The 25,999-nt window shown below is 35.1% G+C and overlaps 1 protein-coding gene across 4 annotated transcripts in view; it reads left to right on the top strand.

Moving 5' to 3' along the window:
- The window catches only part of CPNE8 (copine 8), a 191,837-nt gene that overhangs the window by 75,100 nt on the left and 90,738 nt on the right, over nt 1–25,999 (top strand). For 2 of the 4 annotated variants that reach the window (XM_059682551.1, XM_059682552.1), the window contains 3 exons: nt 12,887–12,950; nt 18,588–18,691; nt 25,223–25,327. In XM_059682551.1, coding sequence (XP_059538534.1) covers nt 12,887–12,950; nt 18,588–18,691; nt 25,223–25,327 — 273 coding nt within the window. Of the gene's footprint in view, nt 1–253; nt 331–12,886; nt 12,951–18,587; nt 18,692–25,222; nt 25,328–25,999 lie in introns of those variants that run through there. The other 2 variants (XM_059682550.1, XM_059682553.1) reach the window with 2 other exon arrangements.

Raw genomic sequence — 25,999 nt, 5'->3', positions numbered from 1 at the left:
TAATGTGAAAAATGAACGCAATGTCTAAACACAATAACAAACCTGCCCTGGGATTAAAAGGACAAAATGCTGTATAAACTTAGGGGAGAATCACATTGCTAAAATGAATGCATATTGAGCTTATTTTATTTAATATTAGAAGTTAGAGAAGTCAGCATTTCAGTAATGAAGGCAATGCAAGTGTGATTTACAAAATATATAGTATAAAGACAGCCTGGGGACTCATAAACTTTAATTCTTTTGTCTATTTTAGGACTTTCTGGGACAAGTGTTTTGTACATTGGGGGAGATTGTTGGTTCACAGGGAAGTCGCCTGGAAAAGCCAATAGTGTAAGTATTTTTAAATTTAGACAATGAAATGTTAACTCTCATTTTTATTTTTGCAGTTTGGAATTGATAAATACATGCTTGTGTACAAAATGTGGGTTTTAAAATCTTATTTATGAGTTTTACTTCAAAAAATAATTTTGACATGTTTATAAAGGATAAGTTATATTTCAGCTGTCATATGCCTTGCTACAAAATGTTCACAAAATGAAATGAGCACATTTAAACAAGGAGATATGTTGTTTTCCTTTTGGTGTACTATTTTCTTAGATTTCATACTTTTTCTTATTTAGAGAGTATTTTATTAGTTTCTGTTATCAAACACATGTAGATTAAAACCTTACATATTTAATACAATGGAAACGTTGTTGAATGTTTCTAGACCGATATGGCTGTTAATTTCTGTACAATGCCAACCCAACTCAGTACAAATGGGAGAGTTTTTCTGAAGTTGACAGCACAGCTTCCAAAAATTCAAAAAAAATATTTTTATATATTTATATAAAAAGACCAATAGCAGTGTGGTATGCATCAATAGCAGCAAGAGCTTTTCCAAATTCTGCAGTCATGTGAACAAAATTATAGAGATATCTAGCACAAACCATTAAAGAAAAAAGATTAAAAGGTCCAGAAAACAGCAAAGTTCTGTTACTGTTGTGATACCTGGCACCGTTTTTTTTTTTCATTAGCTTCTTTGTCATCATCTGGAAAGAAAACATTCTAGAATAACATCATCAAAACCAGCTCTGGTAAAGCATGGTCACTACTATTGTATCATAAAGCAGGTAGAAGATATTTTACATTCACAGAGGTATGATATAGTACTGCCCTCCATCTATAATGCTAGTGATACAATTTTAAAGGCATTGTTTGAGACTTGATTCTGTTTCCCCAGCAGAGGGCCTCAAGAGAGGAATGACAACTTTTTGAAAGACATTTTACTCCTTGGGGCCAGGACTATATGTAACACCACCTTTTATACCATATGTTTAATAAATACATTTTTGGTGATTGAGGTGTTAATAACTTTTATTACAAAATTGGTTTGTAAAGGAGGAGATAGGTGTAAATGTTAGAGAAGGTGGTTGCTGTGGGTTACGTCTTCTACCTTCACCTTCAATTACTGGAATTATGCTTCATTTTTTTTTATTAGTTGAATGGGATAATCCTATTTTCTCTAGTTCCAAAAATGCGGAAAACAAACTCCTGACATTTTTTCCTTATTCTTTCCTTCCCCTGTCCTCCTTCTTCTCCTCTTGCTAATTTTAATTATTTGGATGCACCTAATTGTTTATAAAAGATCAAAAGATCTGGGAAGAATACTAAGGCATATGCAGAGCTAAATGCAATGTCTAAAGGTTTGGGGAATTTTGAATCTATATCTTCACCAGTCTTTTAAGAATCTTAACCTTACAAAATAAATGTCAAAACTCCACATATCTATTCACCTTTGACATCAAACACTATGGCCAAGGCATCATTTTTACATTCCCTGCATAAAATTCAATACTTAATGTGTTCAGTGCTATGCAAGAATTTCTTAAGATAATAAGAGGTCTATGAATTCTAACTTCCTTTATTTAATTTGATTTTCTTAGAAAATTACTATAAAATGTTGGTTTGGAAACATTTGGCTATGAACTACCTTTTAAACATTCTTTTCAAGTGTAACTTGTTTTCACATATAATTATAGGATGTGGAAGCTTATTTAAATATATTTTGTTCACTTTAATAGATAAGTAGTACGTTATTTATAAAGCAACTATACATAAATATTTTATTAAGTGCATGTAATTTTTTTAATGAATATAATTATTGCATTTTTTAATCTAGTGCTCAAGTCCATTGAGATTCCTGGAAAATCACAAAATCTATCTTTATTATTTTTTTTCAAGAAAAAAATCAATAATATAAACAATGACAACTTAAAGATATCTTTTAACATTCTTTGAGAGAAAACAAAAGCAGTTAAAATATAATTTTTATTTCCGAGCAACAGAGTAGATATTTTTATGGAACTTGCACTCATATTTTGAAATTAATTTTATTAGAGATTTTTATCTGATTTTTTTCTCCATAAAAGGAAATCATAACTTTATTTCAGAAAGCTCTTAAATTACATAGCATTTTCCCCAGTGAAAAATCATTGTTATATTAGTCCTGAAACATGTTAAAAAGTTTAATGATATTGGTTGCAGTATATGGTAAACAGAATATAGAGTTGGTAAAAATAGGTTTAACGTTGGAAGTATGTGAACATGGAGTTAATAAAGATATTATAATAATCATAACCTACATGTCTTTTTCCACCCACATATTGTGCAAGATGTGGTCCTTGTTCAGCTAACTCAACAATTCCCACTAGATAAGACTAAGGAAAACAAATTCATGCTACTTAGATACCTAGAGTAGTGATTGGCAGAATATGCAAATGTGGGGAGTATTTGCTGGCATTTGAGTCACTATCATTTTACATAACTAGAAGAGATGAGATGTCCTTTAGATTTTTCCTAGCTCCTGCTGAGGACAGTGTAGCATAAATGAGGTAAAGCCTTAGAACCCTGTTCAGATAAAATGAAGGTATTGTAACTGCACACTTCATGTCATCTGAGGGTATTTTGTAATTTAGGAAAATGTTGGTACTATATCTATCTTATTGAAAAAGGTCTAATTAATTCAATTTTTAAAACTATGTGCAACTAATCTTTTATTCAGCCGTTGACCTTATTGGGCAGTCTTCTCAGGCAAATAGACATTATGAAAGGATTTAAAGATGGGCTTAATGTTTGAGAAGTGGGATATTTTAAAATTTTAGTAAGTATAGCTAGGCAAATATTGGCATTAAATGGGTAACAAAATGACAAAATGTAGGGCTTTCGAGTGGGAAAGAGACTGGCTACAAAAGAATGAAGCAAAGAACAAAACGATAAGAATGGTAGAATGGTGACCTGCTACCTGAGGAAATTACATTAACTGCTTGAGATAAAGAGAATGTGAGAGAAGGAATTCAAATGGAAGATTAACCAAAAATAGGACAGTAAAATTGAATGTCATTAGCCTTCTAATGGAAGGGTATCTTGGATTCATTAATTAAAGCATAGAGGAATATAGTCACATGCTCTCATCTGAGCAATTACTCCGACTCAGTGGATTGGGGGGAAGGGGAGTATTTTGTAGTCATTCACCCTCTTGCTTGAGAAAATAATGGCTTTTATAAAAAAATTCTAGCTATGAGAGAAGCATGTGTCTCGAGGAAGGGGAACATGGGGATTGAAGAACCAGGTCCTCTGAACTGAGCATGCTTGCTGTCTTGGGTTCTTGCGAGTTCAAGTGCTTTAAGAAAAGATGTAGCTTCTATTCAAATGGGATTTGACCCCTTTCCTTCAATGTTACTGAAAAGCAATCAAAAGCATTCATACACTTTGTTTTAAAACGCATAGTTAGGGTGAGGAAGAGAGTGAAATGCTGTTTGCATGGAAATTTTCTCTTTCCATAATGTCAGAGTAGCTCTTCAGAGCAGCTGGTCCACTCCACGGATTCGTGCAGATTCCACCCTCATCCCTGCTTCCCCTGCTCAGTGACATCCTTTCCTATGTGCTTGCTTTTTTAAATCAATCTAATGGGCAGATGGTGGGGAGAGATCGGCAGGGTGGACGATACGGAATATTTTAGTAGAAGAAAGAATAGCTTTGGAAGAAAGGAGGGAGCCAGTGAGAAAACTGGAAATAATATAAGGTTAGGGAAGTGTTTTCTTCTCTGATAGGCAGCTTTAGGACAAACACAGTTTCTAAAGCCTTCATGATTTACCATATAATATATGAAAATAGTGGAATAGATAAAAGCATGATGGAAATAATGAAGTTCATATTAAGGAAATGATATGTATTTTACATGTAGCTCTTACATCTCTATCTCATAGTCCCTTTTGCCTCCCCCTGTTCCTGTCTTCCCCTGTGAACCTGCCCTGGCCAGGACTCAGCCATGTAAAGATAACATTGTAGGGTGGTCACTAAACATCCTACCAGTTTTTGTGGTCGGTTCCTCCTGGCTGGAGGTAGAAATAGAGTTCGTACACTCTCCCGTTGCAGCCGTGACTTTTGTCAGTCTTGTTAAGAGTTAGGGGATTGTCCCCTGTGGATGAATATAGGCTTCCGAATGCAGCACCAGATACCTCCTGAGGCAGATAATCCACCTGCAGTTCACAAAATGGACTCATCTTGTGTCCTGGATGTTATTTTTCTTAAATGGCATCATCAAAGTGACTTAGTGCTTATTTACTAATTTGTTTTAGATTAGAGATTTATTTTCCAATTAGTTTCCCCTTTGTATTCTAAATTATTCATAATATTCCCTTGTTTTTTTTTCCCCTCTAAATGGCCCAGTTTAAATTATTTTCTGTTCAGGTATTCAGAACAATTTCTTCTAGCTTCCTAATTGCAATTGTGTTATAATATCTCTTCAGAAGTAGACTTCTTAAAACGATGATAACTAGAAAATTTGAAGATGCAAAGCAGGCGTAGTAGAGCTTTAAGTTATTTATTATTAATCAAGTCTTTGAGAACTAAGTTATGTTTATTACAAAGGAAAAATAGTTTCTTGTACATAGCCATATGCCCTATTAAATAATCCGTGTTTGAATTTAAACTCATCTTTTTATTTTCAGTTTTTCAGTTATTGTTGTCATTTTAAAATATTTTTCTCATTTTTTATGACAATAAAAGTTATTTTTTAGCCCTTACCGGTTTGGCTCAGTGGATAGAGCATCGGCCTGAGGACTGAAGGGTCCCAGGTTCGAATCCGGTCAAGGGCATGTACCTTGGTTGCAGGCACATCCCCAATAGGAGGTGTGTAGGAGGCAGCTGATCGATGTTTCTCTCTCATCGATGTTTCTAACTCTCTATCCCTCTCCCTTCCTCTCTGTAAAAAATCAATAAAATATATATTTTAAAAAAAGTTATTTTTTAATATCTTGTAGAAACTTAGGTGAACTATTTTGAAATTGATGTTTAGCTATTTTTAATTTACTTTTTAATAGCAACTCAGGATTTTTACAATTTCCAACAGTCTCTTCCCTTGGATTCAAGTTTTTAGCAAACACATTTCTCATATCTTAATTCCGTCCTACACTTTGCTTTCCCCTCCCCCTCCGAAAATGAGTCTTGTGCTACTTAATTTGTCTGCAACATTTACTGTGACTTCCTATGACTCATCAGCTCTTCTCTTTTAGATCATCCCATTATGATCTGGCATTATACCCACTCGGCAGTGGCAGTGTGTCTGTTCATGCTGTGAGAGTGTATCTAATTTTCTGCGTGATGCTGTCAGTCATACTTCTTCTATCTTTAGGGACCTCAGTGGTGGATTCAGAAAGTCTTCCAGAATGCTAGGGTCAGTACCAGTTTAAGAAAGATTGCCATTTTCTACTCTGAGAGGCAAGCATTGATTACATGCATCAAATAACAGACCTGTTTGTTCCTGTTACTCTGATCCAGGCTTGACTGACTGGTTCTGTATGAGAGCATGGGGCAAGGAGGCAGGGACTGGTATGATGAGAAAGGCGATTCTGGCTCTGGGAGATGCTGAAACTCCAAGGGTAACTGAACTAGCAGAGATTGGGCACAGGGAGCAGGTTGTGTTCTTTGTAGGCTGGCTGTTGCAGCATTTGATCTTGGCGATTAGTGGAAGGTAGAAAATAAGAGAGGGATCCAAGAGGGATTAGTAAGTGTCCTGATAGGTGTTGAAGACTACAGGGATAGGGACTTGGAGGCAGGTGATAATTGGAAGACCAGCTTGCGGTGGTCTAATGGACACAGAATCCCAGCTCTGACATAGGACTCAAGAATGAAGTCCTGTGGGTGCTGAAGTTCAATGAGAGAATTATGGGGAGGGGAAGAAAAACAGAAAGGAAGCTTGGGAATAAGGCAGAAGACATGACATTAAAGTACAAGAATAGGGCCTGAGGGCAACTTGAGCCTGAGCCTTAAAGGGTTGGTTTAAAGATCTGACTCAAATGTGGCCTTATTCTGAGAGCTGTGCTGTGGCCCTCCTGCTTGTAGAGATCAATAGTCAGTGTGAGAAGGAAGAGGAAGAGGAAGGACAGGAGAATGGTTAGTCTTGAAGGTGAGAAACATACAAATTTACAGTGAAGCAGTACATGTCTTTACTGTGCAATCTTTGCATGTGAACATACCGTGAACTTTTGGGGAATAGTTGACCTTCAAAGTCATCTTTATTAACTTCCCTGAAAATTAGACTGCTACTGTTATTCTCTGGTTTATTTTACTGGGCAGAGAATATTGGGCTGTGAATGAGATAAGGTTTTTAGTCCTATTTGATATTTTTTCCATTGAGTTGTAGGGGTTCTTTATATATAGTAATTTATATCAGAAATCCTGAATATTAAGCCTTTATCAGGCATATGATTGCATATACATCCTCCCATTGCCTTTTCACTCTGTTTATGTGTTCTATGAGGTACAAATGTTTTAAAGTTTGATGTCCCAGTCATCTATTTTTCTGTGCTTTTGATGTCATATTCAAGAAATCAGTCAAGACCAATGTCATGAATTTTCTCACTGTGTTTTCTTTTAAAAGTTTATAGTTTTAGGTCTTACGTTTAAGTTGATTTTTATATATAGTATAAAACAAAGGTCCACTTTTATTCTTTTTATGTAGATATGCAGTTTCCTCACACCAGTTGTTGAAGAGATGGTATTTTCCTCCTTGAGTGGTGCTGGAATTTTTGTTCATTTGACCATATATGTGAGGGTTTATTCCTGGGTACTCTATTTTATTTCATAGGTCTAGTTGGCTGTCCTTATGCCAGCACCCACACTATTTTAATTACTGTAGCTCCTTTGTAATATGTTTTGAAATCAGGGAATATGAGTCCTTCAACTTGGTTCTTTTTCAAAATCGTTTTGTCAATTTGGAGTCCCTTGAGATTTCATAGAACTTCATGATGACTTTTTCTTATTTATTTATTTATTTATTTATTTATTGTCTAAAGTTTTATGCACACCGAGTTGCCATTTTGCTTATAAATTTTTTACATACAAAATACTAAGGTAGTATAATGTTTCAGGTATTAGTTTTATTATTGTGCAGTGCTAAGTATTCACTCTTTTCTATTTTTTTATTGTTTTAAACAATGAGTTTTTAAAAATGTTTTAAAAATTGACATTTGTCATTAGTGTCTAACCAAAATTTCTTGACTAATAAATGTGATATATTTTAGTAAATTTTCTATGACATAATGTTTGGTCCATATTACAAATGTTCCATAAGTTAAAGCAAATTTGAAGTATAGGTAGAAATCCCTGAGATGAAAAGATTCTTTGAGTGGTTGGTAGGCTGACTATTTCAGGTGAGGTCAGGGAGAAATGAAACATTTGTTATGGATTTAGGGAATGAAAAGTGTGGCTCTATTGAAAGTGTTGGGAAAGATGAAACTAGAAACTTAACAGTGGCTGGATTTTATGAAGGTGATTATGTCCTAATTATTAAGTTTAAAATTACCTAGGATGTATGTAGAGCCACTGGAAGATGGAAGGCTTCATGATTAGCATTAATGAGCAGATCAATCTGGCATCATGGAGAGGATAAATTAAAGGAGTACCAGCCTGAGACCAGATAGGAGCAAGAAAAGTCCAGTAACCCAAGCAAAAGTGTAAAGGTATGAACTAAGAGTGGTAGCGGTAATGGAGAAGTAGTATGAGTTATCGAAAAATGTTACAGTTAGGAAAAAACCCAACTGTAACAATCAACAAAAAGCAAAACAAACCACATCAAACAAAAAACAAGCCACCCAGTCTCTCAAAAGGCCTTTTATTCTTCGTGCGTTTAATTTTGGAAAGAATTACTCATCTCTAATAATTCTCTTGAGATAAACCTTTAACTGTTTTGAGCTTGAGTTCTATTATTTTTCATATATGCCACAAAATATCACAGTAAAAACAAGTCTGGGAAACTTTTCAAAACATCGTTTTGGGATAACTTTCTACTTTGATATAATTTCAATTGTATAGAAAATTTACTAGAGTTGTACCAGAAACTTCTGTATGATCTTTACCCAGAATGTTTACTTTGAACAGATGTTAACTTTGTTTTATGAGCTTTATCATTTTCTCCCCCACCTCCATCCCTCACGTCTTCCTCTCTAATATTTTAGATTTTGTTGATTTTTCTGAACCATCTGAGAGTAAGTTGGAGACATTGTGCCCCCTTTCCTCTAAATGCCCGAGTGTATATTTCCTATAAGGATGCTCTCTTACATAGCCATAAACATGATGATCAAAACAAGAAACTTCGCAGTGATACAATTATATTATCTAATCCACACTCCATATTCAAATTTCAACAGTGGTTCCATTAATGTTCTAAAGCTATTTCCCCCCCAATTTAAAGTTTAATCAAGAATCACACATTGAATTTAGTTGTCCTGATTTTAGTCTCTTTTAAACTGGAATACTTCTTTAGCCTGTCATTGTCTTTTCTTGCTTTACAATGTTTTAAATACAGACTTTATATTTTAGAATTGCTTTAGATTTACAGAAAAGTTACAAAGATAGTGCAGGGAGTTCTTGTATATTCTTCATCCAGTTTCCACTAACCTTAACGTCTTACATTACTCTAGTACATTTGTCACAACTAGGAAACAAACATTGATACATTAGAATTAACTAAGCTCCAGACTTCATTTAATTTCACTTGTATTTCCATGAATGTCCTTTTTCTGTTTCAGAATTCAGCTCAGGATATTTAGTTGCATTTAGTCATCTTGTCTTCCAGTATCTTCTGTTTTTTGACAATTTCTCTGACTTTCCTTGTTTTTGATGACCTTGCCAGTTTTAAGAAGCACTACTCAGATATTCTGAGATTGTCCCCCAAATTGGGATTGTCAGGTGTTTTTCCCATGGTTAGATTGGGGTTATGGGTTTGGAGGGGAAGGAGACAAAGGTGAAGTGCCTTCTTATTGCATCATATCGGGGTACATGACATAAACATGACTTACCACTGGTGGTAGTAGCCTGGATCACTGGCCAAGGTAGTCTGCAGGGTTACTAGTGAAATTGCTCCACATAATGGCATACTTTTTGCTGGGTAGTACAATCAGTTCTTTCTGTATATATTTTGGAGCTATAACTATAAATGCATTCAGTATTGATATCATATCTCCCTAATTAATTGAATCTTTGTTATGACACAGTAACTATTTCTAGAAATATTTAAATTTAAAATCTATATGTTTGCTATTAATGTATATACACTGGTTTTCATTAAGGTTAGATTTCTCGCCCTGAGTATATCCATTCTTTTCTTTTGAATTTTCTGAAGCCTTAAATTTTGATATCTATTGTAAATTACTAATGGATAAATTTTATTATTTTTACATAGTGTGACAATTTTTATTTCTATTTTTTATTAAAAATTTTTTTTTATTGATTTTAGAGAAAATCATTGATCGGCTGCCTCCTGCACACCTCATACTAGGGGTTGAGCCCATAACCCCGGGCATGTGCCCTAACTGGAAATCAAGCTCTGACCTCCTGCTTCATGGGTTGATGCTCAACCACTGAGCCACACCAGCTGAGCTCTCCAAATATTCTTGATTATTTTTATTGGCTTTTGCTAGTTACCCAGCTTTCCATTTTTCTCTTTAAGTTTTAGTTATATTATCCATATTTACATTTTGTATACTATGCATAATATTTCTGAAACTGGACACAATGTGTTGGAGGCCGCCTGTCACTACTTGAGCCAAATTAAGCAGAGACAGGGTTGAATCATATCTACGCATTTATTCCAATAATTCCGGCAGCACGGGGAGAGCAGTCGGTCACCTGGGAAAATTCTACTCTGACCCCCCACTTGCCAGTTGGATGATTGTATACACACGAGGGAAAAGTTAGCTACGAGCAGCTGTGAGCTGCAAGTGTAACATGGAAAAGGGGAGGGGAGGGTCTCAGGAGCTCAAAGTTTGGTAACAGGTGGCTAATCTTGTATGATGTTACAAACAGCTCAGCCCACTCCTGGGACCAGAGAATAGTCAGCATTCCTGAGAAAAACTCCTGGAGGGGGTCAGGGTCCGGGCACAGCAACCAAATCAAAGTGTGTCCTGTCCTTGGTCTGTTCTCAAAATGTATTTCTTTTAGTAATTGACTCATCGAGACATCTTGTCTTTTTACAGCCTTGTTTCACCCTGCAGTTTCCCAGGGTCTGTAAGAAAACCTCTTATCTATAATTAGTAAGGTGAATAATTATTAAACAACTGTGGCTCTACTCTTATTACATGCCCTTCCCCACTATCATTCCCACTATTCTATGTCCATGTTGGATTCTGCAGTCGGTTGTTTCTGGAGACTCTAACCCATGGTACACTTTTCCTTCAGTGTTTTGTAAATATATATTTAATGCTTAATGTGAGATTATTTTCAGATGTAGTTTCAAGGCAAACTCTTTCAGAGAGGTTTTGCATTTACCAGGCACTTATGATCACTAGCATTTACTGAATTTTTGGTTAGAAGCTTTTATGACCACCTAGGTAGTAGAAATTAAGGCAGCAAGCCTGGGTAAGGTCTGAATTACTAAGAGACATACTTTTCTCTTTTATTCATCACCAAGTTTTCAGGCAGGGATTTATTTTGTACATACCTCCAAAGGGGATGTTTATATCTAATAAATGCTACAATCAACCAGTCAATATAGTCATTGTGAGTGAAGCTTTATGCTGTGAGCTGCCCATGTATTGAATTTCTCATCTTGTGAGTCTCCCTTCCTCCCTCGCCCCCCCTCGCCCCCCTCCCCAGCCATTAAAAACAAGCCCAAGATCAAACTCACCAGGGTTCGCCTCTGCTTGTTTCCACTTCTGATTGGTTCTTACTTTCTTGCCTGGTTATCAGAGCCATGAGAAAAATTTTTGCAAATTGTAATCAGCATTTCAAAGTATTTTCAGGTGGTTGTTCAGTTAAGGTGTTTAGTTTGCCATAATGCCGAAAATATACATTTTGTGATTTCCACACAGAAAGAAGAAAAAGAAGGTACAGCTGGATTAGAAAAATTAACTGAGAAATGCTGCTTGTAATATTGTAAGAAAAAAACATACAAGGATAAATTAATTGATCTCTTAGTCATAAAGACCTGGAGAAAATGGAAGATCCTGACATTTACAATTTCCCGAATAGGTTGTAAAGAGATAGAGGAAACGAGATTTTGTGATAGGAAGTTTCCTGCACAATCTGGCATTTTTAGCTCAAGACAGAGTGGTGCCCTCCAGAAGAAATTTTAGAATAGAAAGATAGAAAGGGTAGAGCAGTTTTAGAGTGAGTATAATTTCATTGGTATATTCACAATTGAGAATACTTGTCCGTTCTTCCACCTTGTCCCCAGTCGAGATACTAACACTCTAATCCCTGTATACATGGAAATTAAGGGGCATGTATTTGTTGCATACCTGCTGGTACAAATAAAACTATCAGGGATGAATAATATATTTGAGAACAAAAACATCCATTGGGCTTTAATTTCACAATTTAGTTTCCAGGACAAACAGAAGAGTTGAACTATGACGTGTGAGAAAAGAAGCATGAAATATACTGTTAGAACAAACATCGCCCCTTGGAAAGTTCTCCTTGACTTCTCCCTTTGTAAAGCAGGAAACCATGCGCACACCTTGCATTTTCCTATTGAACCTTTCTCTTAGTGTCAGCCAGAAGCTTATGTGAACATAAATATACCAGAGACACATAAAAGGAAAATTGGATGGCAGTTGCAATTTGCTTAATTCTGCTTATGTTACACATTTTTCTTATATGTATGGCCAATTGCTAGGTATAGATATTTAACTCTCTTGGTTTACAAGAGGTTTGTTCTCATGAGTTTTGCTCTTATACAGCTTATAATCAACTTGAGAAAACAAGGGGAAAGAATATATGATTCTAACAATTTAGGAAAGATTAAATGCTTAGCCTGTAAGTGCAGTGGGAGTGCAGAGAAGGCCGAGCTTTGTGTGAAATTGATTGGGATAAGGTTTCATAGAACAAATGGAGTTTCATAGAAAGATATGGAAAGTTTGAGGCAGGGTAGGGAATAAACACATTACGGTATGTCAGGGCATGGGAATGGCAGAAAGACATAAATGCAAATAAGTTACCATGTTGATGAAAGGAGAAAGAAATATGAAACCAAGATTAGGATAGGTTTTAATTACATAATAGAAATATTAGTAACCACAGGAGAAAGTTTTGTTATAGATTTATACCATATATCATATCATATTATATCATATCATATTCTATTACATTAAATATGCTAGATAATATGAAGCTACTGAAGATTCTTGTGCAGAGAACTGACATGTTGAATGCGATCGAAGTTTAGCTTCATCAGGATGTGTGGAAATACAGGATAAACTCAATGCTGGAACTGGGAATATATTTTGTTAGGAAAGAGCCCACCTATTAGTAATACTCTCTTTATTTGGTTGTATACAAATATTAAATATGTAATATCGTAAATATAAAATATTAATGTATATACATATATTTTTTGCTGTTTTAGAGGAATTCCAGGGAAGAAATGTGGCACTATCATACTTACAGCAGAGGAACTAAACTGTTGCAGGGTAAGTCAATTTCTTTGGTTTAAATTGTGTTACCAACACTAACTTGAAATAATATTTCTGAAAATCTACACAAATGATTAACTTGAGTAATTGTAGCAAATTTAATTGAAAGTATGTGTTAAATTAATTTATAACTCATTAAATATCACTTTAGATACTTAGTACTTTAACCAGAGAGACTATATTCTGTAGTCCCAAGAGAATAATCAGTTAGTTTAATGATCTTTTTATAGAATAGAAAATTTCCAAATAAAACCTAATGTCATTATCATTTGGGAGAGGCATTAATATAAGGAGTTGTCAATTGTACCAATCAGTTTAGTTCTTGCAAAAATCTTGAAGATTTATGTGTGACTTTGAAGGAATATTTCTAGTCATTTGACCTTGTCCCTTTTGCATGACATACCCGTGTTTCCCTATTTCTAATTGAATTAATTCAGAATATATACAGTCCCATCTTTTGTTAGCTTGGTAAGTCCACATTTGAAAGAAGGACCAACTACCACTCCAACTAGAAACAAGTGCATAGTCAGTATTTTTAGAAAGCTGCTATTTTTAGTCGTGATTTGCTGAACAGCCATTGACTCATGTTCAGTGATTTCATTGTTGTCAAGATGAGCTGAGAGCTGGAAGTAATGAGGGTTCTGAATCAGAAGTCAGTGCTGTCTGTTCTGAGTGGCCCAATGGGTCCCTGGGAATTGTTATTTTGGGGGAAAAGAAATTACGTTTCAGTACTCTTTATTTACAATGTTTGCTTCATGATTTTATGAACAGAAGCTCCCCCAAAGTACCAAAACTTAATACTTTGACATTGGCTGTAGTTTTTATACAGAGCTATTAATTAGTACCTGAGTTTTTCACTTTAATCCCCAGAGGTTGTTTGTTTTTTTTCCTTTAATTTTCAAGATAATCACTATGGCTTTATATACGTAAGTATGGATATAATGGCATATTGGTCAGAAAAACATCATATCACTTGCCTGCAACTGCTGAAACTGAGCATTTCAATTAACTATGCACACTTGGGACTCTGGGGGCTGGGATAGTGAAATAACAAAAGGAACGTATAATAAGAGGCTTGTGGAGATAATTAAACAAGAATATTAGAATTTAAGCAGTTAGAAATGCATTCAAAGCGAAGGCCTTCCTATTCTTTTTCCTTATTCTTTGTCTTTATTCCCTGGGCAGGTCACAGCCACCTCAGTCTCAGTTCTCTCATGTGTAAAATGCCAGAAAACTACTTACAGTATAATGCTGTAAAAGACCATCTGACTGAACCGGGTTTGGTTTTGCTAGTAATTTGTACTTTGGCTTATTAAGTCACTTGATTGCTCTGAGTTTCACTTTTCATATTTACAAGGGCTGATGGGGGCGGGGGAGGGAGCCAAATATTTGAACAGGTAACTAGAATATTTTTAAAAATTTCCCCATCTCTGAAAATTGACTACTATATCATTAAATCTGAAAATATAATGTATATGAAAGCATTTTATGTGTACTAAAATACTTTACAAAAATACTGCAGTTATTTAAATACAGGAATAATACCCACCACCATCCTGTTTTTCAGTTAAACTGGCACAATGATTTCTTTTAATGATATCATCTAATCATCTATTACACTTCTTGTTTCTGAATTTCTCTATGTGTATGATGATAATGAGTTTTGTATAATGATGGAGGAAAGAGAAAAAGAAGTTCCAAGTCAATAAGATACTTGTTCTTTACAGTGACATTAACATGCTATTTTGTCAAAATCTGGTATTAAGGTGATTTTGTATAAATATGCCAGTGAACACATTATTATTCATCTATTTCAGAAGAAAATCAAGATACTGAGGCATATATTGCGTATGGCCAGGCTGCATCTTATGGCCAGGATGCCATGAGTGGTACAGTCAGTGGTTGAGCATCGATCTAGGAACCAGGAGGTCACGGTTCGATTCCCAGTCAGGGCACATGCCTGGGTTGTGGGCTCTACCCCCAGCGTGGAACATGCAGTAGGCAGCCGATCAATGATTCTCTCTCATCATTGATGTTTCTATCTCTCTCTCCCTCTCCCTTCCTTTCTGAAATCAACCCGAGCCTGTGCCCTTGACTGGAATCAAACCCAGGACCCTTCAGCCCACCGGCCAACACTTTATCCACTGAGCCAAACCAGCTAGGGCAAAATGCTGATATTCTTAGCACCTCCCCCAGATGGCTCCTCTGCAGGGAAAACAAAAGCATCATTTGAGTGATGTGTAAACCATAGCTTAAAGTAACTTGAAATTATCCACAAAGAATATTTGTTATTCCGATTGAATGATTCAGCAATATTGTACAAACGTGCTAGTCTCAGAAATGGAAGCTTGGAGTACAATGGTGAGAAAAACAACCAACCACCTTGAGCCTTGTTTTTAATGAACACGGCTTGTGGGAAATGCAGATGACTGTGCAGGTAAATATGTCATGATGTTTACTAAGTGATCAAATATATTATGGGGAAGACAGTGGAAAAGCTAACTTATAAGAGGGAGGATGTCATGTGGGCCTCTGTGAACAAAGGACATGCAAGCTAAGCCCCGAGGAATGGTTTGCCTGCCGCAGGGTAGTAGGAATTCCTGCAGTGTGCACAGCTCGTGTAAGATCCTAAGGAGGAAGGGGAGTGTGTCCGGTGTTTGGTGACAAGGGCCTAGGAGTGGGGGACGATTGAGGTAACACTTTGCCAGATGCAGGTGGAAAAGGCAGCTCAGAGCCCATTTGGTGTTCAGCTTCATTCATTCATTCATTCATTCATTCATTCATTCGTTCATTCATTCGTTCATTTAGTTAGTTAATTCTCACCTGAGGATATTTTTTCCATTGATTTTTAGAGAGCGGAAGGGAGGATTAGAGACAGAGAAACATAGATGTGAGAGAGACACATAGATTGGTTGCCTCCTGCATGATCCCCAACCCGGCCGGGGATGGGGCCTGCCACCAAGGTACGTGCCCTTGACCTGACTTGATCCCAAGACCCTTCAGCTGGCAGGCCTCTGGTCCATCTGAGCCAAGCTGCCTAGGGCTGGTGTTCAGCTTTGTAGAACATTTTAAGAGTCTGTTTATCTGAAACACAGGAGAAAGCCTTGGAGCACTTTTGTTATGTACAGAAGTATTTCTTTCACATTTTAAGAACATGTCTGCTAAATGGAGAATGGATTGGATAGGTCCAAGAGAGGAAGAGGGAGAAAGGAATCAATGCCACACTGTACAAGTGCAGGTGAGAGAGGAGGTGGGCTTGGGCTAGAGTGGTGCCAGTGTAGCTGAAGTGAAAATTTGAGGAGAGTTTTAGACTCAGAACGTTACAACTTGGTGAAGAAATGTGTAAAGGGTAAGGAAAAGGGAGAAATTGAGAACAACTCTTTGATCACTTGAGTGGATGATGAACCACTAATTGAGCTGGGACAATTATAGGAGAAGCAAGTTAGATTTGAACTTGTTAGAAATGCCTGTGAAATATTCAAGTGGATTTCTTCAATAGGAAGTTCGTTGTACTGAAGTGGTGCATTGAAGAAAAGTTTGAAAATTCTCTCAGGTGGTACTAAGCATAAAAGATTAAAAAAGAAACAAACACCTTTGCAATGATGCCTGTATATTTCTGAAAATAAGTAAATGCTTGGATTTTTTTTCCTTATAAATTGGATACCTTTTGTGCTTGTTACAGATGAAATCCCCGCTATGTTATTAACCTGAATAATAGCAAAATATATTTTTTCCTAAATTTATATAATTTGATACATTGAAAGAAATCTTTATTTTGAATTGGTTATTCATGTTGTAAGCCTTAAGGAATATAATTTGAAAAATTACAGCTTGGTATTACATTCACCAATGATCATGTGAAAATTTATTTTTAAACAATACTTGATCTGTTTGAAGCTTAATTCACAACCAGTTTGAAAAATACACATTTTATTGATCTATTAATGCCTTTCAAGTATATCAGAATGTTTTTTGGGAGTTTGTGTTTTGATTCAGGTGCTTTGGGAAAATATCTTCAAGGGGCTATTTATTTTTCTGTGACAAGAACAATGTCCTCGTCCCATGTTATTAGAAAACTACTCTCACCCAAGGGCATGTAATATATAGGAAGATGAACGGGCATTCGAAACAAATAACGCAAAACAAAACAAAACAAAAACCCCAGCCCTCTCTTCTCAATTTGACTTTATTGTTCGATCACCCAGGTGATTCTCTCACTACTTCCTTAATGGATAGTATATCAATTTTTAATCTTTAAACCTTAGATTTGAAGAGTGATCGTGGTTGAGGAGCTTGAGTTATTAATGATATTCCTATTCTTCCTTGTGTTCCCTTTGTAATTTTCTTTGCACTGTGTATTGTAACTATACCTGCTTAGAAGCATAATGCCTCCTTTAATATGAGTATCCTCTGGTAGAAGATATCACATCTGTATTCTAAATATCGAAGTAAAATGACACTCTTATCGATACTTTTGAAAATGAGAAATCTAGACCTATGAACTTCTCTGAGTATTGCTTGAGAAATGTTTATTAAGTAAGTATATCAATGAATGAATGAAAAACAGAGAGCATCATCTCTGGTATAGTGTTCTGGAATTACTGAAAGGAAATAAGGAGAATTTAGGTAAACGCTTAATCAGTATTGCTGGACTCTGCAAAGAAATGGTTGAATAAGAAAGTGCCTTTTTAGTCATTGTTAACATTTTCATCAAATAGGATTTGAAACTATGACCTCTTGATTTAATCTGAATTACTTTGACCCTCTACCTCTTTCCAAAATTGTTAGCATTTTCTTCCAGTTAAAAAAGCAAGCAAACCAAAATAGCAATTTTATTCTTGAAATGGCTAGTATTTTCTACTTTATTAAAAAGCTTACACTGCCTAATTGAATAATAGTTCATATCTTTGATTTATTATACCCCAGTTTGATTAACTTTAAGCTAAATTACGTAGATTATGGATGCTTGAGTATATAAACTGAAAAAAATGATTGGTTTGGCATAGTGATCAACATGTTACATGTTTAATTTAAATTACAAATGAAAATGAAGGTGCTTTGTTTTTCTTCAAGTCCAATGCAATGTAAATTATTTTAATATGTAGTTATGGAGATATTGTGGAGCACTCTGTATAATTAAGAAAAACACTTTTTTCCCCTCCAGATAGTAAACTATGTGGTCAAAGTCTGGATCAGTCTTGTTCCTTATCTAATCATCTAAAACATCTTAACATCTAATAAATGAGAGCTACTTAATAGATGTTTAGTAAATATTTCCACAGGAATTTAAAAAATTCTTATGTTCTAAAAATGTGTATTTGAATAACAGGAGAAATGAATGAAGATTTGTCTTATGATATTGGATACCTAGAGTTATCTAGCTTAATATCACTTTTCAGAGGAAAATTGTTACGGATTTTAAAGTTATAATTTTGTGACTAGAACAAACACAAAGTCAAGTTTTCAGTCTCATGGTCCTTTAAAGCAATTTTATGTTGCCTGGGATTCTCACACACTTGGCCATTTGCAAGAAAATTTCACAAATTTGTTTTCTTCTCAAATCTTATTTGTGATCTGTAGTTTCTGGTTATTTGTAATCCACATTTTGAGCTATTATATTCATTTTGTTTTCAGGATGCTGTTCTGATGCAATTTTGTGCTAACAAGTTGGACAAGAAGGACTTCTTTGGAAAATCAGATCCTTTCCTTGTGTTTTACCGAAGTAATGAAGATGGCAGGTAGATTTATATTTTATGCATTTTAATACTATAGTGAGGATGCTGTTTGAATTATTTATCTCAGAGAAGCTCATTAAATTGATAAACAGAGTACAATATTTTTATTTTAAAAATTGATATGATTTCCATCTCAATAACAGTGCATCACTTTCTAAGTGTTTCATATGTTCTGTTTGATATTTAAAATGAATGATTTTCAGCTTCATGGAAACATTTCCTCTTTACTTTTTATAAAATTATAATGTCTTAATAGTATGGAAGAATTATATTTTTGTAGACATATGATGTGTTTTGTTATAGACTTTATTTTCTTAGAAAATGAAATGGACTTTATGGGTTGATTTTTTTAATACTATAGGGTTGTTGTTTTTCAATAACATCTAACATTCAGTAAAAATTTTTATTACATTCCTGTAATTTGAATATTTTTAGCAGTCATTATTAGACTGGTTTCTATTTGGTTTGAAAATGTATCCATGGGTTATAGAGTATAATACATATGACTCTATCACTAAATACATTTTATTGTTTTCTTTGATTCATATTGTAATGTCAGTATTTGTGGGAAAGTTTAGCAGTTAAAATTATGGGCTAAGTTTTTGTTGCTGTGGTTTAAGTCATGATGCTACTACTTACTAGCTATGGGATCATAGGCAAGTTTTTCAATACATGTGAAACTCAGTTTTCCCATCTGTAAATGGACTAATAATTACATCTACCTCATAGGGTTGTTGAGATTATTACATGGGTTACTATGCAAGAAGCATTCAGAAGCTTGCCTATAACATAAGAATAGTTTAAATGTTAGCTGCTGCTGTTATTATTTTATAGTAAGGTGTTTTTTATATTGTTTTTCTTAACTATGCATAATAAAATATGAGCTAAAGAGGAAACATCATTTAGAGATTAAAAATTAGGGGACTGGAATAAAAAAAAAAAACAATACCTGTTGATAGTGCTACACTTATAAATATAGTTATATAATATGTTAATGTTATGTAATAAGTATGCAATATGTTACATAAAAATAAAAATTTTTTATTTAAAATGAATACATTGGGCAGTAGAAAACAATGCTTTTCTTATTATGGGATTTTTTTTTCAATGCAGATACTGGGCAATTCTTGGCTATCATGGCATCCTATTATTAAATTTTGCATACTTCTCTTCTGTTTTGGTAGTTAGGATGTCAGAGTAATATTTGCATTTAAACACTGATTTTATCCATGTGAAAAATATTGGACAATAAAGAAAATAATCATATTTGCATGTCATTTTAAAGATATAGAAAAATTAAAGAATGAGCTCAGAACTTCTTGAATCACAATGTTCTTTTGTTTCCTCTTTTCTGAACTACTTGTTTCTTGAATTTTCTATTTTTATTCTTCTAGTTTTCTTCATTGGTAAAGATTAGTTACACATTTCAATTTATCACACATTTAATGCTACTGGTGAGAGTTACATTGCAGGAATTTATTATGCTTGTCTGAATGATAACTTAGTCATTAAATGAAATCTCAATATTAAGAAATTAAAGTACATACAAGTAATAAAAATATCTCAAATTATTTAAAAAAACAACTACTACTAGAATTTGATAAATCTCATTTCAGAAAATTTCCCACAAATATAGGGTGTCCAAAAATGTATACATATATTTTGAATAACTATAAAGGCAATGTTTACTAAAATGCATTTTATTTTCATAATTGAGCTATCAGCTATTAAAGTATATATACATGTTTTGGGACACCCTGTATTTACACACATAAAACTAGTTCACAAGCTAGATGCAAGTATAAATACTAAGACATATTTATTAGTACATTAATATATATGTTTTGTTTTAAGTGAGTAAAAATGCATTTACTTTTCACTATTTATAAGCCTCTATTTAAATATATATATATATATATATATATATATATATATATATATATATATATATATATATATATATTATTGATTTCAGAGAGGAGTGGAGAGGGGGAAAGAGAGACAGAAACATCAATGATGAGAGAAAATCATTGATTGTCGCCTCTTGCATGCCCACAACTGGAGATAGAACCAGCAACCCAGGCATGTGCCCCAGATAGAAATTGAATCTGGGACCCTTCAGTCTGCAGGCCAACACTCTATCCACTGAGCCAAACTGGCTGTCTCTATTTTTGACTGTAAAGATTTTAGTCTTATTTTTAGCATTTATTTGAATATGGAGCTATTTCAAAAACTGCCTGTTGCTGAATGTGTTTAAGGCTCATTTTATAGGAAAGAATAAAACTAATTTCCACCAGAAGCACTATTAAAAACCTTAATAATATGTGATTATAAATTTTTCTTTTCTGCTTTCCAATTAATTTGGTAACTTGACCTGTATTTATAATTAGGTAATATTTTTCCTTTAGAATAGCTATTTTTTGGTAAATGGCTTCATTTAAAGCACTTTAATACATATTATTTAATACGTTTTTCTTATAATGCTATTTATAATATATGCATACACTTTATATTTATAAAACAACTAGTGGCCCGGTGCATGAATTTGTGCACACTGAAAGGAAATTAATTAGAAGAAATATTTTAATATCGCTATTCGCCCTTTCTCTGTAATAGAAGTGTCAACCAAATTCACGATCGACAATGACAGATAGAAACACGTGCATGCAAATAGTGCCAGCAAGAGCTTGATATGTATCACACATGTGCGAGTCAACTTAGCCTTTTATATCTATAGATAAACTTGCTTAATTAAACCTGCTTTCTGATTTAGCTAAACTTTTTCCAGCCCAGCAAAGCACCCCAACTTCTCTTTCCAGTAATTGTCAGCAACACAGCAGTAAATATCAACACGAAGCAGATTATTATTGTAGATCATGGAGAGAGAACAAAGGGTAAAATATGTAACTGCAGCAGTGTTTGACTATATTCTGTGCAGTGAGAAAACCTGAAGTCATTTTGAAGGTCCACCATTACTTCTTTTCAGTCTGGTCAAGTTTCTAAGCTTTCTAAATCTCTGTTTTCCGGCTAATGAAAATAAAATAGGATTCCACCAAGTCTCCTATCTACCTACTCCAGGACTTCTGTGAGGATCGAATGAGATGAGGCTCGTGAAAACACTTTACAGACATTTGGTTACGGTGTGAAATGTTTCCACCTGGCTATAAAGCAAGCCGTGTTCCTGGGCTGAAGAAACTGCAAGGAGGCTAGTTGCTAGGGAGAGGAAGCTGGGCGTTGCCACATGATGTCATTACCTTGATGGTTGGACACTTAGCACATTATACACACACACACACACACACACACACACACTCTTGAATGTTAGAAAGAGCTACATCAGACTCCTGTCAGAATTTTCATTAGTGACAGTAGCACTGGAATTTCTGGTGAGATTTTGCTGTCTGTATCACATCTCATGTATTACAACTGAAAATGATTAGTCAAAGACAGATGACTACCTGGCTCAGAAATACCTCACTAAGAAGATGATGCACTGTCTTGAAAGAAGTTTCAAGTGTCAAAGTATTTAATTACTATGGTTGGTGATATTAGGGCTATAACAGAAGTTTTGATTTAACCTTAAGCAAAGAGGCCAGAAAGAAGTCAGTAGATTTTTGAACATGTGGGTGTGAAATAGTCAGTTAGTTGCTCCTCATTCTATCTATCTATCTATCTATCTATCTATCTATCTATCTATCTATCTACCTATCTATCTATGTATCTATGTATGTATGTATGTATGTATGTATCTATCTATCTATCTATCTATCTATCTATCTATCTATCATCTATTTATCTACCTAATCTATCACCATACCGAAGACTTAATACAAAGTAGAATATGATACAAGAGAAGAAGAGAAGGCCCCTTTGTAGATCTTTAAGAATGTATTATATTAAGAAGGAAGGCAGGTATCTTTTTCTGAAACAAAACAATATATGTAATTTTGTCCCTAAGAATGTTTCTTAACCATTTTTTTGTGTACTTTTGCTTTTTCTCATTTGAGTGCCTGTTGTGTGTTTTTTCCTGCCTACCTCTCCCTGATCCCATCTGTTTTTCTTCCCTCTGCTTTAGATAGCTTGACTACACCTTTCTGAGTCTTCTCTTTTAATAGCTTTTGTCCCCAGTGGCCCCTAAATTGCGTAAGTGAGTCAATTCTGACAGCGTTGACTATAGAACTCTTTCAATTTAGTAAGAAGCATGTGTTTCTTTAGATGGGTGAGGATACTACCAGGAAAGGGACGGCACTATGCCATAATTCTTACAATGAATACTTGATCTCTTCAAATATTTCTATTTGACATCTTAATAGAAGCAAACCTTCTTGCCTTAAAGGAAGAAGATAGACTCAAAGGCTTTACAAAAGAGATTATTTGCTTGTGGGGGTTAAGTGCACAATGTTCATTATGGCAATTCTCATGTTCATGACTGTTAGAGAGAATCCTGTCTTTAGAATACGTCACGACTAAGGATTGGTGAGGACCAGGTTTATGTATTGTTCTAACCAAGACTATTTTACACATTTAAAAAAAATATATTTTATTGTTGTTGTTTTTTTATAGAGAGGAAGGGAGAGGGATAGAGAGTTAGAAACATCAATGAGAGAGAAACATCCATCAGCTGCCTCCTGCACACCCCCTACTGGGGATGTGCCCGTAACCAAGGTACATGCCCTTGACCGGAATCGAACCTGGGACCCTTCAACCTGCAGGCTGATGCTCAATCCACTGAGCCAAACTGGTTAGGGCTATTTTAAACATTTTATAGCTCATGAACTGCTGCATAATTCATGCCAGGCAAGAACATTTACAGGACTCTATTTATGTCTAGAGATTGCATGGTTTGGTGGAAATAACACCAAAAACTGAGTTTGAGGCTCCATGGATTCCAGTTGTGTATTCTTATTGTGTATTCTTTTTTTTATAATATATTTTATTGATTTTTTACAGAGAGGAAGGGAGAGAGACAGAGTTAGAAACATCGATGAGAGAGAAACATTGATCAGCTGCCTCCTGCACATTCCCTACTGGGGATGTGCCCGCAACCCAGGTACATGCCCCCGTCCGGAATCGAACCTGGGACCTTTCAGTCCGCAGGCTGACGCTCTATCCACTGAACCAAACCGGTTTCAGCTTATTGTGTATTCTTGAGTTATTTTCCCTCAAGGAATTCTTCAGATATATAGGGCCAACATTTTAGCTAAAGAAGGAACCATATATGGAGCAATTTTTCTAAAATTCATGATGTTAATTTAATTTTGTTTAATTAAAATATATTTCTATTGACTTCAGAGAAGAGGGGAGAGGGAAAGAGAAATAGAAACATCAATGATGAGAGAGGATCATTGATAGGCTGCCTCCTGCACACCCCTTACTGGGGATAGAACCTGCAACCCGGGCATGTGCCCTCATCAGGAATAGATCAGGTTCCATAGGTTAAAGGGTGTGCAGGAGGCAGACAAGATTTTTCTCTCATCACTGATGTTTCTGTCTCTCTCTCTCCCTCTCCCTTCCTCTCATAATAAATTCCTGCAATGTTCCTCCCAAACACTGAGCCACGCCAGCCAGGTTCATGAAGTTAATTGTAAATAGGCCCTTGGGCTCTGCAGGAGTCCTCCTCCTTTTCCTCAATCCATCAACTTTTCCTCTCTCCCAGACTCTTTGGCTGGCTGCCCTCTTCCTTCTTTGCTGATAATCATGCTTCTTGTATCATAAGAAAATGGCAGCAACTGGAGGACTTCCTCATGGTCTCACGACAGCATCGACCCTGTGCTGTGATACTGGGGCTCCTGAAAGTTCCTGGAGAATGACTGTCCGTGCTCCCCAGGGCAACTCCTCCAGTGAGGCCCTGGACCCACTCGCATTGCCCAAAGGACGTTGCTCCAGCCTTCCTCCCCTTCCCCTCGCGCTTCACAGCTTGGTTCCTCTTGCGGATAGTTTCCTGTAGCTTGCGAGCTTTCTGTGGCTGCCTCCTTCTTGGGAAAAAAAATTAAAAAGCAACCAACCAACCAACCAACCAACCAACAAAACCAAAACAAAACCTTTCACTTGACTAATCTTTCCCCCAATTTCTCTTTAAAGCCGAACTCCTCAAAAATGTTTATACACTCTGCCTCGGTTTCTCTTCTCTTTCTCAAACCCATTCCAATCAGATTTTTATCCCCAATACTCCAACAAAACAGCTTTTCTCAGGGTGTGATAACTCATATTTTTAGCGGCCTGTGGATTTTTTTCCCTGTATTAATATGTCATCACAATATTTAGAGGTTGTTTACAAAGCAGCTTTAGAATGTATTGATTTTGCAGAATATCATTTGCAGTAAACTTAATTCAAAATCTTATTGCTTTATATTATAGTGAGCTAATCTTTAAAGTTTTAAAACCACAAACCCCTTCTTATTAAATGATATAGTAGCAAAAAACGGAATGGCAACATTTATTCTGCACCGAGAGAAAGAATGACTACTAAAATTATATATTATAATTGAATCACAGAAATAGCTGAAAATTCTTTTTTTTTTTTTTTTTTTACAGTTTTACAATTTGCCATAAAACAGAAGTTGTCAAAAATACTCTGAATCCTGTATGGCAAGCATTCAAGATCTCAGTCCGAGCATTATGTAATGGCGATTATGACAGGTAAAATAAATGACAGCTTTTCTGAGAACTTGATTATTTACTATAGATGCTGTATTCAATAATCCTAAGTTGCTTAAAAAATTAAAATAGCTTCTTTACTGATGTAAGTGTATATGCACAAAAGAATGAATAACTTTTTTATGTTTTGGGGAAGAGGGATAATTTGATAAGTTAAAATTGGTTAAACTGACTGTATTTCCAAGAAGAAAAATGTGGAAAGTGCTAAAAAGATATTGAATATTAGTTTAAGTTTCTTAACATATTACTATTCAAAAGTCATTCCACAGTGTTCACTGCCTCAAGGCTTTCATTTGGTATTGTCTTTCTAGGCTGACATAAGTAAATATATAAAATATAAGACTATGACTAGATATATTATCAACCCTGAAAAACTCCTTAAAATTCTATTTGCAGCACTGTTCTCGTGGCTGCTGAATCTAGAGATCTAGTAGGTGGGTGTGGTGGCCCTGAAGATCTTTCCATTATATACCTGAAAATTTCTTAATATCAAAGGTGTATTTTTTTAAAAATTAACATTGATGGGAAGCTTATAATATAAAAACCCCTATTCACCCCAAAAGAAAAGCAAATAAATAGAAAGTAAAAGCTTAGTCTCTTTATTTTATTTATCTCAGTACTTGTATATTAGGAAACTGGGAATTTATTCTGTTA

The sequence above is a fragment of the Myotis daubentonii genome, chromosome 2 (genome assembly GCF_963259705.1).
Source record: "Myotis daubentonii chromosome 2, mMyoDau2.1, whole genome shotgun sequence".
Lineage (NCBI taxonomy): Eukaryota > Metazoa > Chordata > Mammalia > Chiroptera > Vespertilionidae > Myotis > Myotis daubentonii.
This window is presented reverse-complemented; position numbering and strand designations above follow the sequence as displayed.